Source organism: Populus nigra, chromosome 8, assembly GCF_951802175.1.
Source record: "Populus nigra chromosome 8, ddPopNigr1.1, whole genome shotgun sequence".
Classification (NCBI taxonomy): domain Eukaryota; kingdom Viridiplantae; phylum Streptophyta; class Magnoliopsida; order Malpighiales; family Salicaceae; genus Populus; species Populus nigra.
Window position 1 is genome coordinate 2,348,853 of NC_084859.1, and position 11,972 is coordinate 2,360,824.

The 11,972-nt window shown below is 33.0% G+C and overlaps 1 protein-coding gene across 1 annotated transcript; it reads right to left on the reverse strand.

Annotated features, from left to right (window-relative positions):
* Positions 1–336: 336 nt before the first annotated feature.
* Positions 337–2,036, reverse strand: LOC133700937 (dynamin-related protein 4C-like). The gene has a single exon (XM_062124670.1). It carries the CDS (start codon positions 1,785–1,787, stop codon positions 504–506), a length of 1,284 nt encoding a protein of 427 aa, XP_061980654.1. The 5' UTR covers positions 1,788–2,036; the 3' UTR covers positions 337–503.
* Between the last annotated feature and the right edge of the window lie 9,936 nt (positions 2,037–11,972).

Sequence of the window (11,972 nt, forward strand, 5' to 3'; positions counted from 1 at the left end):
TGGAACATTATTTAAAGTAGTAGTATATTGAAAAGTATAAATGTAGTTGTTTTTTAAAGTATTTTTATTTAAAAATACATCATTTATAATTTATTTTTATTTTTATTTTACTTATTAAAAATAGAATAATATTTTTAATTTAACCTTATATAATTTTTTTATATTTATATTATGTATATAATCTTTTTGATTTATATTAAGAAATTTAGAATAAAGAATTTCAGTTTTTTTTTTTTTTTTTTTTATGTTCGTTTATGTTAATCTAAATTAATTTAACAGCACCGGACACCGGAACTAGTGAGAGAAAGCTTCTGGGAATTCAGCAAACCAGAATCATAAATAGAAAACATCTTCATACTACTATAATACTATTAGAACAAACACTAGGAAAACATGATAGATTGACACAAACTCCTTCGTGCCATCAATCTTAGAAACAAGAAAAGAAAAGCCAAACGAGCATAGATATGTATAGATAAATAGATAGATAGACAGCACTCAAACTAGACATTTGAAGCAATTTTGTCCATGATGTTTCCCAGGACATTGCTGGACTCCCTCAGTAACTTGATGCTCACATTCAGCTTCTCACGCTTAGCAGCTACCGCTGGAGATTCCTCTAACATTCTTTCTATCGCACCATCATGTCTACCGACAAGCTCCTGGACGATCTCCTCTTGCAATTCCTTGTTCACAAGATTTCGAACACAAAACTGCAAATGCAGAGCCATAAAATCAACCAACCTCCTCAAAACAATTTTCCAGTAAGCAGTCATTCTCATTTTCAAGTCGAAAGCTTGAAGCAAAACATGCTGCTCATACCCCCTGAGACCTGCAATTGGAACCTCTCCCAAACCTTCAATCTTGAATGTAGGAATGTACCCATTTTCCAGGACATCACGCGTGAAATCATGCTGTTGAGCCATGAGCTTGTTCCAGTCATTCATGTATTCAGGATTGCTCGTATAATCTGTCAGTTTCTCCATTTGAACGATCTCTGTGACCCAATTTCTAGAATGCTCTTTCATTCTTGCTATGAGATTATGGCTTGCTCGTCTAGTGGATAGCTGAAGCCGGTGGTAGTTTTCCGAGTGATGCATCAAAACAGATATGACCACACCTTCAATGTAAGTCCATACTTTCTCAACAAAGGCAACTGGTATGTGTGATACCTTTTCAACCTTTTTCTGCAGAATAGCAAGGAAGGTGGTGCGGGAAAGGAAATTTGGCAATTGAATCCCTTTGGCTTCCTCCAAAGCCTGAATCTCATCCATCAAAAAGTTCCCTGTAAGGTCATTTTCAGAGCACTTATGAAGTTCATCTGAGTATTGGTCGAGCATTTCAACCAATCTGGCAGTGCAATGCATATTTTTATCTTCTAGATACTCATCATAGTCTCCCCTCACAATGATCTTGTTTAGCGACTCTTTGGCGGATCCAACAATGCCCATGAAAGTTGTCAGGGCTTCACCAACCGACGACAAAGTCTTAGGCATCCTGTTCAGTTCCGAGACACTTGCATTCAGCTTCTCATTACTATTCCTCACTATCTCTGGCAAGCATCTTGCTATAATAGTTGCTTGAGTGTGAACCAGTTTTTGAGCCAAAACTGGGATGCCCACCATGGATTTATCAAGAGGATGATTTTCAAACAAGTCAGCTTCTTCCTTGCGTGCTTCCTTGTAAGATTCATCACCAATGATCTGTGGAAGTGATTCCACTTCGTTTTCCGAGCTATTCGACATTTCTTCACTCACTGAACCACAACGATTACGCACTATACTCATTTTGTTGACAGAGAGAAACTTCGAATAATTGCCTTGCTCTTTTTTAATTTGTTATGCTTCAAATGAAGAGGGGAAAGTGAGCATTTAGTGAGTCAGGTGGGATGTGAAATAGTGTGGACTCGGGAATCTTCCTTTTTGCGACGACTGAAGATGAGACTTCCTTTTTGCGACGACTGAAGATGAGACTTTTGGGAAGCTTAACGAGGAAAGAGATGATCCGTACTAGGGTGGTTCCTTTCAAATGAGTGGCCTTCCCATCGAGTATTTAAAAGAGGTTTGTAACCTTGCGAGTTGGATGGCTCTCCTTCTCTTGGAAGTTGTGACCGAAATATCTTTAGTCCAATCTTTGAAAAAGTGATTGAGCGCTCAATTTAAGCTTATCAAGTAGAAAGCAAAATGATACCATGACGAGGAAACAAGAGAAAAAACAAAAAATTACACATCATTTTATATTAATAGAAAGAATTAAATAACTTCATAAATAATAAAATATCTTTTTTTTAAATAATATCATATAATATTTTTGGTATAATTTTAGAAATTTATTTAATTAAATAACTATTTGATTTTTTAATTATAGAACTATAATATTTTATATTAATTACATTCTAGTCATCCATTTTTAAAAATTATTTACAATCAAGTCGCACTTATTAGTCATATGAATTTATATTTAGATCAAGAGCTTTTAATATGTGTGACCTATTAAGTTTCTAATAGTTAGTTTAAATATAAATCATAATTCTCTTGAAAATAGAATTACTAAATAAATTAAATAATTTAATTTATTATCAATTTAATAATTAATTAATTTATATTTGAAGATCAAGTATATTATTTAACAACTTGTCATGATCCTTCAAATATTACAAAAGTCATATATGGTTTAATGTAACCTTTCGTTGACTAGTTTTTCAGTGTAATTATTATCCATTCATAAAAAAATATTATAATTTAGATATCATTAGTTAGGTGGTTCGCGCTACGCCACTGGCTAACCTTTTATTTTCATAAAAATATATCAAAAAAATATAAGATCAAAAGTGTTGGGTCTGGCTGCAATGCCGGATCCAAGAGCTTTGAGTCTATTTAACTTGTCTACTCAAATTCTTATATTTTTTAATCTTTTTTTTTTAAATTGGTTTTTCTTCAATAGTCATAATAGTATTTTTAAAATTTATTAAAGATGATAATAATAATAATAATAATAATAATAATAATAATAATAATTTTTAATTTTACCCTTCAAATCAAATTTAAGGTTGTTTTTCAATATTGATAATAATTGTTTTTCAAATTTATTAATTATTTTATAAGTAATATTAATTATAATAAAAATAACAATATTTATAATACAAATAATAATATTTAGAAACCTAAAATCCAAGAACATTGGGTCTTGAAGCAAGATCCATTTTGATTAGGTCTGGAGGCAGGATCTAATAGAATTGGGTTCGAAGGTAGGACCTAATCATAATGGGTCATGACGCAGGACTCATGAATCTTGGATCCTGACGCAGAACTCAAGAGAGTGCGGAGGCAGGATCCAATCGAAATGGGTCCTAACACAGGACCCCAGAGAATTGGGTCCGGACCAAGTGCTTTTGGGTCCCCGAACTTATTGGGTCCTATTGTGTAGCCGGACCCAAAGCTATTTTGGATGTTGCTCTCATAGGACCCAACTCTAATGGATCTTGCTGCGGATAGGACCCAACACGTGATTTATTTATGTATTTAATAATACATATAATTCAAAACAACTAAATAAAAAATCTAAAAACAATAAAACATTGATAAAACTTTGAATCTCATACACTAATGTTATAAAATTAAAATATCTTCTATTACCCAAAATAATATTATATTATAATATTTCTAAATTATTTTTTTAATGGATTTTATTATTAAAAAACTCATATAATACAAATATATAAAGTATATAATGTGAATAAAAAATTTATTGAGAGCTCCATCAACTTTAATATGATAATATTAGAGAAAAAAATTAAAAATTTTTCATTTTTTTAAAAAAATTAAATGAGAATTTTTTTTGAAAGAATTAGGTTCTGCTAGGGCAGGACCCATCTAATTACAGGACCCACGCTGATGGGTCCTGCTCACAGCAGAATCCAAGGCTAACAAGTCCAGCCACAACACGACCCATGTGCAATTGGAGGCGTTGCCTTCTCTATCTAATGTTGTTGGTTCTGATTTTACAGCCAGACCCAAAACACTTTCAAAAGGTGTAATAGCGTTGAGCCTGACTGGCCAGCCAGATCCAAACCACATAAAAAAGGTTTTGGGTCTGGCTGCCCAGCCAAAGCCATCGATCTTAGGTCTGGCAGCATAGCCATACCTAAGGGTATTGGATTGGGCTCCACAGCCAGATCCAAGGATACTAGATCTGAGATTTTCTGCTCTTTTCTCTAATTTAAATTTATTTTTCATACAATAAAGAGGAAATAAATTGATGTGAGTTTTTTTATATTCTACAAAAATTAGGTGATGATAAGTGTTTTATTTTTTTTTTGTTTCAGGTTCGGTTGAATTTTCTTATTAAAACATGTTTGTTTTTATTTATAAAAAATGCTTTGAAAAAAATTTGATAATTTTTTATTATTTCTTTACTTCAAATTAATATTTAATTCATATTAAGATGTTTTTGTATTATTTTGATGTGATTATATATAAAATAGATTTAAAAAATAAAAAATATTATCTCAATATTTTTTTAAAAAATATTTTAAGATATTTCTAATTTTATTTTTTTCCCTCTTGAATTTTTTTTTTCTTTTCTCTTGTTGATTGTTTTTCATAATGTAAAGAGGAAATAAACTAATGTGACTTTTTTTTATATTATATAAAAATTGGGTGTTGATAATTTTTTTTTCATTTCAAGTTGGGTTGAATTTTCTTATTAAAGCATGTTTGTTTTTGCGTTTAAAAAATGCTTTGAAAAAAATTGATTTTTTTTATTTTTTTTTAAATTCATATTTTTGTATTTTTTTTAAAATATATTGAGATTGAATCTGGCCACGCAGCAGGACACAAGGAAAATATATTAAGTTAGGTCCTGCCCCAAATGGACCCAAAATAGCGTTGGGTCCAGCCGCGGTCTCAAGCAAAATGGGACTTGACACAAGATCCAAAAATGGGTCTTGACGCAAGATCCTAGCCAATTGGCTCCTAATGCAGGACCCATGAGACTTGGGTCTTGGTGAGGACCCAAATGAAATGGATCCTGATGTAGAACTCAAGAGCATTGAGTTTTGACGCCGGACCAAACAGAATTGGATCCAAATGCAAGATCCAAGGCCAATTGGTTCTGCGTCTGGAGCACCCAAGAGAATTGTAATAAAAATAATGATATTTATAGCACAAATAATTATTATTTTTATATGAATACTTTGAGTTATAATAAAAATATTAATATTTTGAACAAAAATTATAATATTGTTTATATGAATACTTTGAGTTATAATAAAAGTAATAATATTTAGAATATAAATAATAATATTTTTGGTACGCAGGACCCAAGGCCAATTGGTTATATGCCTAAAGCACCTAAGAGAATTATAATAAAAATAATAATATTTATAGCACAAATAATAATATTTTTTATATTAATACTTTGAATTATAATAAAAATAATAATATTTCAAACTCAAATTATAATATTTTTGATAAGAATACTTTGAACTACAATAAAAATAATTATATTTATAAAACAAATAATTATATTTTTGATATAAATACTTTGAATTATAAGAAAAATAATAATACTTTTAACATAACTAATTATATTAATAAACTCAAGACCTAAGAACCTTGGGTTATGACAAAGGACCCAAGAGACTTGGGTCCTGACGCAAGACCCAAGCAAAATGTGTCTTGATGAGGACCCATGAGCAGTGGGTCTTGATGTCGAACCTAACAACATTGGGTCCTGCTGCATGACCCATGACTAAGGCATCCTGAGTGGGTCTCCAAACCCGCTCGCCTGGGTCTGCAGCCATAGGTGTGGGTTTGGCCCCAGCGCCCAATACAACCCTAGCGCCATGTGTCTTCAGTGCCGCTCGCCTGGGTCTGTAACCATGCATGCGGGTCCTAATACAACCCTAGCTCACGACTAAGGCGTCCTGAGCTAACCATTTTCTCTCCAACCATCCCTTTAATGCCATATACATCCTAGTGAAAAGACAACCCCACCCTCCCCCTCATGCTTTCAAACTCTCTACGAAAAGGTTCACATTATTCTTCCATATAATTTCATGAAAGAAATTGAGTTAAATGATGTGACCCAAGAGAATCAATGACTATTTGAGAACAAATAAAATATTTTTTTCTTATTCAACTAAGGTGATATGTCCTCTTTTAATCACTAAACACCTATATATAATTCATGTTATATTCAATATCTTCCCATTTGTTACCCTTTATTTAGAAAACATGTAGCTATGATCAAAGTATAATATTCTCTATATAAGATAGCTAAGTGATCTCAAGTCTAAAAATAATTTACAGAATTCTCACGTGAGCTTTTCCATTGACACAAGTGATTTCTCTATATGGAATTCTCATGTTGGACAATTTAGTATAAATATCATCTAACAAACACCTACATATTATTTTCAGGTATCCCTTATACCCTAACTTATAAATAACTACTCTCTTTTATAAAGAAAAGAACATAATATGTATCCATCTTAATGACTCTAATTAATATCCAGTCTTAATAGAGTATCGACCATACATATTTAGGTAGTGTTTGGTTGTTGTTGGTTATTGTTCTAGAATTAAGGCAACAATAGCATCAAGAGAGGTGAATTAGGTGTTGCACTAATTATGTCAAATAATACAAATAAACACGTTAAGCACATATATAATACAATAACTAATAATATAATTGAAGTGCTTAAAGTAAAGAGATAAGAAAATAAAAATTACAAACTTGGATTTTAACATGGTTCGACTAGCCCACATCCATCTCAAGTACCAACCATACTTGAGTATTGTACTCTTTTACTAATCCAAGTGAAAGATATAATACCATTGATGAATCCACACCAAGCAATTACACCACTTAAATATGTTCTCTCTTTAAGATTTTTTTTCTCTTGGTGACAATACCTCACCAATGCCAAGAGTTTATTCAAACTCTCAATGCATGATCAAACATGATTTTGTAGCCTTTATCATACAATTGACTAATACTTGGCAAATTATGTTTTAGATTATTCACAAGAAACACCTTTTCTATCGAGGGAGAAGATTTACCTCAAATATTGCCAACTCCAATGACCTTTCCTTTTAAGTAGTCTTTAAATGTGACTTTTCCACAATTGATCTTGCTTATGCTTGAAAACAATGAATCATCTTTGATCATATGTCTTGAGCAAGCACTATCCAAAAAGAATTCTTTATATTCCCTTGATTCCTACACATATAAAATCAAGATGAGGTTTTTGGTACCTATACCTTCATAAGTCTTTTTTTTTTGTTAGTGGTGGTTCATTTTGGAACCCATGTCATGTTATCAACTTTGTCCTTTTTCATAGGACACACGTAAATCAAATGACCAATGCTTCTACAAGAATAACATATTTGGTTTGGATCATATGATATTTTGGCTTTAACAAAGTAGTTTTTCAAATATTTTTGGTTCCTTTGGAGTTAATACCCTAGTCTTCTTTTGTTAAAGACACATATTTGATTAATAAGCATGGTATTTAAAATCTTAGAACATTGAGTGAACTTTGCTAGTACGGTATTCAATTTGTCCACCTTTTCATTTAAAGCCTTTTTCAAGTTGGTTAACCTTATCACTATCAATAACAATGTATGCTTGCTTTTCTAATGTATATTTTTCAACAAGTAAACATGCATGACTATTTTTCAATGAACTATATTTATGACCTAGGTTTTTAAATTCATCATACAATGATTCAGAGGCATCATGTAGTTCATCATAAGAGAGTACTTCATTATCAATATCAATTGCCATAAAACATATGTTTGCAACATGATCTTTATCATCACTTGAGCTAGAGTCTAAGTCATCACTCCAGGTTACTTTCATGCTCGTTGGTGATGACAATTCTTCTTATTTTAAAAAAGAGGGAAATCAACCTTAATGTGTCCTATCTTGTTACTTTTTTTTTTTGTATTTTTGTAAGGCCATATTTGGCAAAAAAATAATTTTCCTTGAAATAAAACTACCCAAAACAAGCGTAAGGGGTGTTTGCCATAATTCTTATGGAAAGGATCCATGTAGGATCCAGTAGAAAACAAGCGTAAAGAGTGTTTGCTATAATTTTTGCAATTTCACCCTTACCAAACTTAATTGACAACCTAGGAAAATTCAAAAACATATATGCAATGATTTAGGGTCAAATGCATGCATTCTTACTTAATTTGAAAACATAGGTCCCGCATTTTCTTTTGGTTTCCTATGAACTCCTTTTCTACTGTGAGTTTGTTCATGTGTTAGAAATTATATGCTTGAGTCGGGATCTATTTCTCGTGTTGCCTTTCTTACCCATCATATTCTTGGGAAGAAGTCTTTAACTTTTTGTTTCTTGTGGGGCCCATTCTTATCCTACTTAGTATGTGCTTTGACACTGCTTCCTATAATGCTCTTTGTTGATGCTTTAATTACCCTTTTCATTTTAAGGGTTTATTGGTTTTGTTGTAGCACAAAAACTTTTCAAGAAGAAAACCTTTAAAAGACTTGGTTTTGTTCATGAGAATAGAAAATTTTAATGTATGTATCAAAACATTTTGTTAAGCAATTTCCTTGAGGGTTTCATCGGATTTCTGAACATGGATTGTCTTTAGGTCAGGCTTCTATCAGAGGTGACCTTCTGCTTTACTTTTTCTCGAAAAGGTTTCAAGTATCTACTTGAAAAATATGTGTAGAATGCTAGATTTTTTCCTTGCACCGATGAAAAAGCAGGTCGCTACTCATTTATCACGTCATGTGAACAATAAGATCATCATTTATCAACTCAGGTTGTGTAAGCTTCATTAACATAGGCTATGGTTAACGGTTAAGAATGAAATGAATTTTTTTTAAGCTTAAAAGTTGTTTGGGAGTTAAAAGACTTAGGATCACTTTTCTTCTTTCTATTTTTCTTTGTGAAATAGTCTTATGGACTTTGTTTGGATAAAATCTCTTTTTTAATGAAGAATCCTACTTCAGAATCCTTGCCTTAGTCTTAAAGCATTATCAAACCATCATTTTCTTTTCTTTTATTCTCCTTCTTTTCTTCTTCTTGCCCTTCTTGTTTCCTTATTCTTGCCCTTCTTTTTTATAATGATGCCCCTTAGTGTTAGGTTTAGACTTTCATAGATCCATGCATATATTCCGACATTTTGCTCACATTTTCTTTTGCTCCCAGTATAGGGTGTGATCCTAGTCAGAGTTTTTGTGAAAAAGGATTTATTTAGGCTTAAATGAGGACCACATGAGATACATATTTTTTAGAAAGTAAAGGGATAACAAAGATGATATTTTCTTATTTCAAACATATATCGTCAGTATTGATAAACCTTGTCCTTTTTCTAAAAGAATTTTCAGGTGATTGTAGAGTGACTACCAAACATTCATCCATGCAATTCAAAATACTATTCATAGATAGGGTTATATCTCATAGTAGGCTTTGATTTGTTTTGTTTGGTCACCTCTTAATAGAGAATTGTTTAAAAACTTATCTTGAATGCTTTTATGATCCAATTCTCGAACTTATGCACAAAACCAATTCTTTTAAGATCTTTCTTTTAGGAAAATGATTTCAAATGTTATGAAATTATGTAATTTAAAAATGAAAGGTTCTTTACACAAAAACTTCATGACAAAACTTTATTTTTATTGATTTGGAAGGAAATGAACATATTATACAAATATCTCTTTATAGAATCAAAATTGACTGGTCTAGCTAGATCTTCTCTATCCATTCTAGACAACTTTAAAGTGCCTCTTGAGAAAGCCTTCTTCACTACATAAGGACCCTCATAATTTGACATCCATTTGCTCTAATCCTCTCCTAGTAAAGATAATATTTTTTTAGTACCAAATCTCCTTTCTGGAACATTTAAGGTCTAACTTCTTGTTGTATTCTTTAGCCATCCTTTTTTGGTAAAGTTGGTGAAGATAAATTATAGCTATCATTTTCTCACTAATCAAATTTAGCTATTCATATCTCAATTTAGCCCACCATGCTTCTTCAAATTTAGAATATATCAATAGTATCAAAGAGGATATTTTTACTTCTAAAGGCATCACCGCCTTTATTCCATATGTCAAGGAATATGGGGTAGCTCCCATTGAAATTCTGACTGCATTGTGATATGCGTGAAGAGCAAATGGCAACATCTCATGCTAAGTGATCACCATTTTCTAAATAATCTTCATGACATGTGTCGATACACGACGTCGGGCGACGGCTCTCGCTTTTTTGTTTATTTTAACAAAAAGGGTTTTTTTTCTCGATTGGGGGAAACAAAGATTTTATTGGAGTCGCCATCTAGTAATTTGAGGGAACTAGAAATCCCAAATTAGACACTGGTCCCAGAGATTCGGGTACGGGGTTAGTTATGATTAAGGGAAGGTAGACACCACCCTTAAAACATCCTTTCAAAAGAAAGGTTACCCTTACTTGTGTGTTTTTTATTTGATTCAAATGCGATTATATTTTGGGCTTATTTGTAATTATTTTTAAATGATTAACGTCGGTCCCTAAAAATAGGAGACACGTTAAAAATGACATCAGTCCCTAAAAATTAGGAGACTCGTCTAAAATATGACGTTTGTCCCTAAAAAGGAGAGTTACGTCTGGGTTACCAAAAGAAATAATGGACATAATCCATATTTGGTATTTACATTTTTGACATCGGTCCTTTTAAAAAAGAGACGTGTCGACTTTGGTTTTTGTATTTTTTTTACAACATGCAAGAAAATTTACAAGTATTTATATATCAAAAATATCAAAAATACCAGTTGAAACCCAAAAAATTACCTGAGTGTCACTGTATAGGTAAAATACTGAAATACCCTCGAAGTTCTCCAAAAATTACGAAAATGCCACTGGCGGCGCGTGTGGCACACGCGCGGCTACTGTTGGCGGCGGGGAGATTTTCCGGTGAGATTTCTGGCCAACCGATGGTCGATCCGGGTAGATCTGATGTCGAGGATTCTGATGGTGGTGGTCTTGACGGTCGTTGATGGCTGATGAGTGAGAATCGACGACTTGAAGCTTCGGTGGCCGCCGACAATCGCGGCCCTTTTCCGGCCAGATGAGGCGGTGAAAACGATGAAAACCACCGGGGTTTTTCTTTACAGCAGGGGAGAAACTTTTCCGTGGTGGTGCGGAGGCTGGAGACGACCGGAAAGTGGAGATCGGATGGGAGAGAGAGCATCGCCTGCGAGAGGAGAGAGAGGCTCTGAGATCTACTATGGTGTAAACGCGCGCACGGTGCACCGGTGCAGCTGAAGGCTGTGAATCGTTGGATTGCCGTTGAACTGATCCTGCAGCTGCGATTGGCTGGATCTGCAAGTTGATCGGACAGTCCGGATGGGCTGAGGTGTGATCAGGTGGGTCGCGGTGTACCGAAAGCTTGATACACCGTGTGACGTGGCGCCACCGGATCTAAGGGAGAATTGTTTTAAGGGCTAAGATTGATTTGGGGTTTAATTGGGTGTGGTAAGCCCTATTGTATCTTATTAAATCAACGGTTCAGATTTAAACACTATTAGATCTAATGGTTAGGATATATTTGGCATTTTTCATATTGTTTTTTTTTAAAAATCAATATCCTACTCTCGTGAAGAAATAGTAAAAAAACTTGGAATAGTAAAATCAATTCTCTCTTCTTTCCTTTCTTTTTTCTCTTTTTCTCCTCCTCCTCCTCCTCCTTGGCGAACTGTCACTGGCTATTTATAGCCAATGACAGAGGACAAGAAGCATCTGCTTTAAATAAAAATTGTATTCATCCAACTGCTCCGCCTACAATAAATATAACTGCCCCGCCTAATATAACAATTCTGAATTATTAATTTTGTTTTATTATATATAATAATATATATATTTATATAGGTAAAATTAAAACTCAAATCAGTATTAGAAAAAGCCCAATTCAACCGCTAAAAAGCAATTTTAATTACCAAAAATTATGTTGAAACATAAA

Coding starts and splice junctions, on each gene's coding strand:
- LOC133700937 (XM_062124670.1), bottom strand. CDS start 1,787: ATGAGTATAGTGCGTAATCGTTGTGGTTCAGTGAGTGAAGAAATGTCG.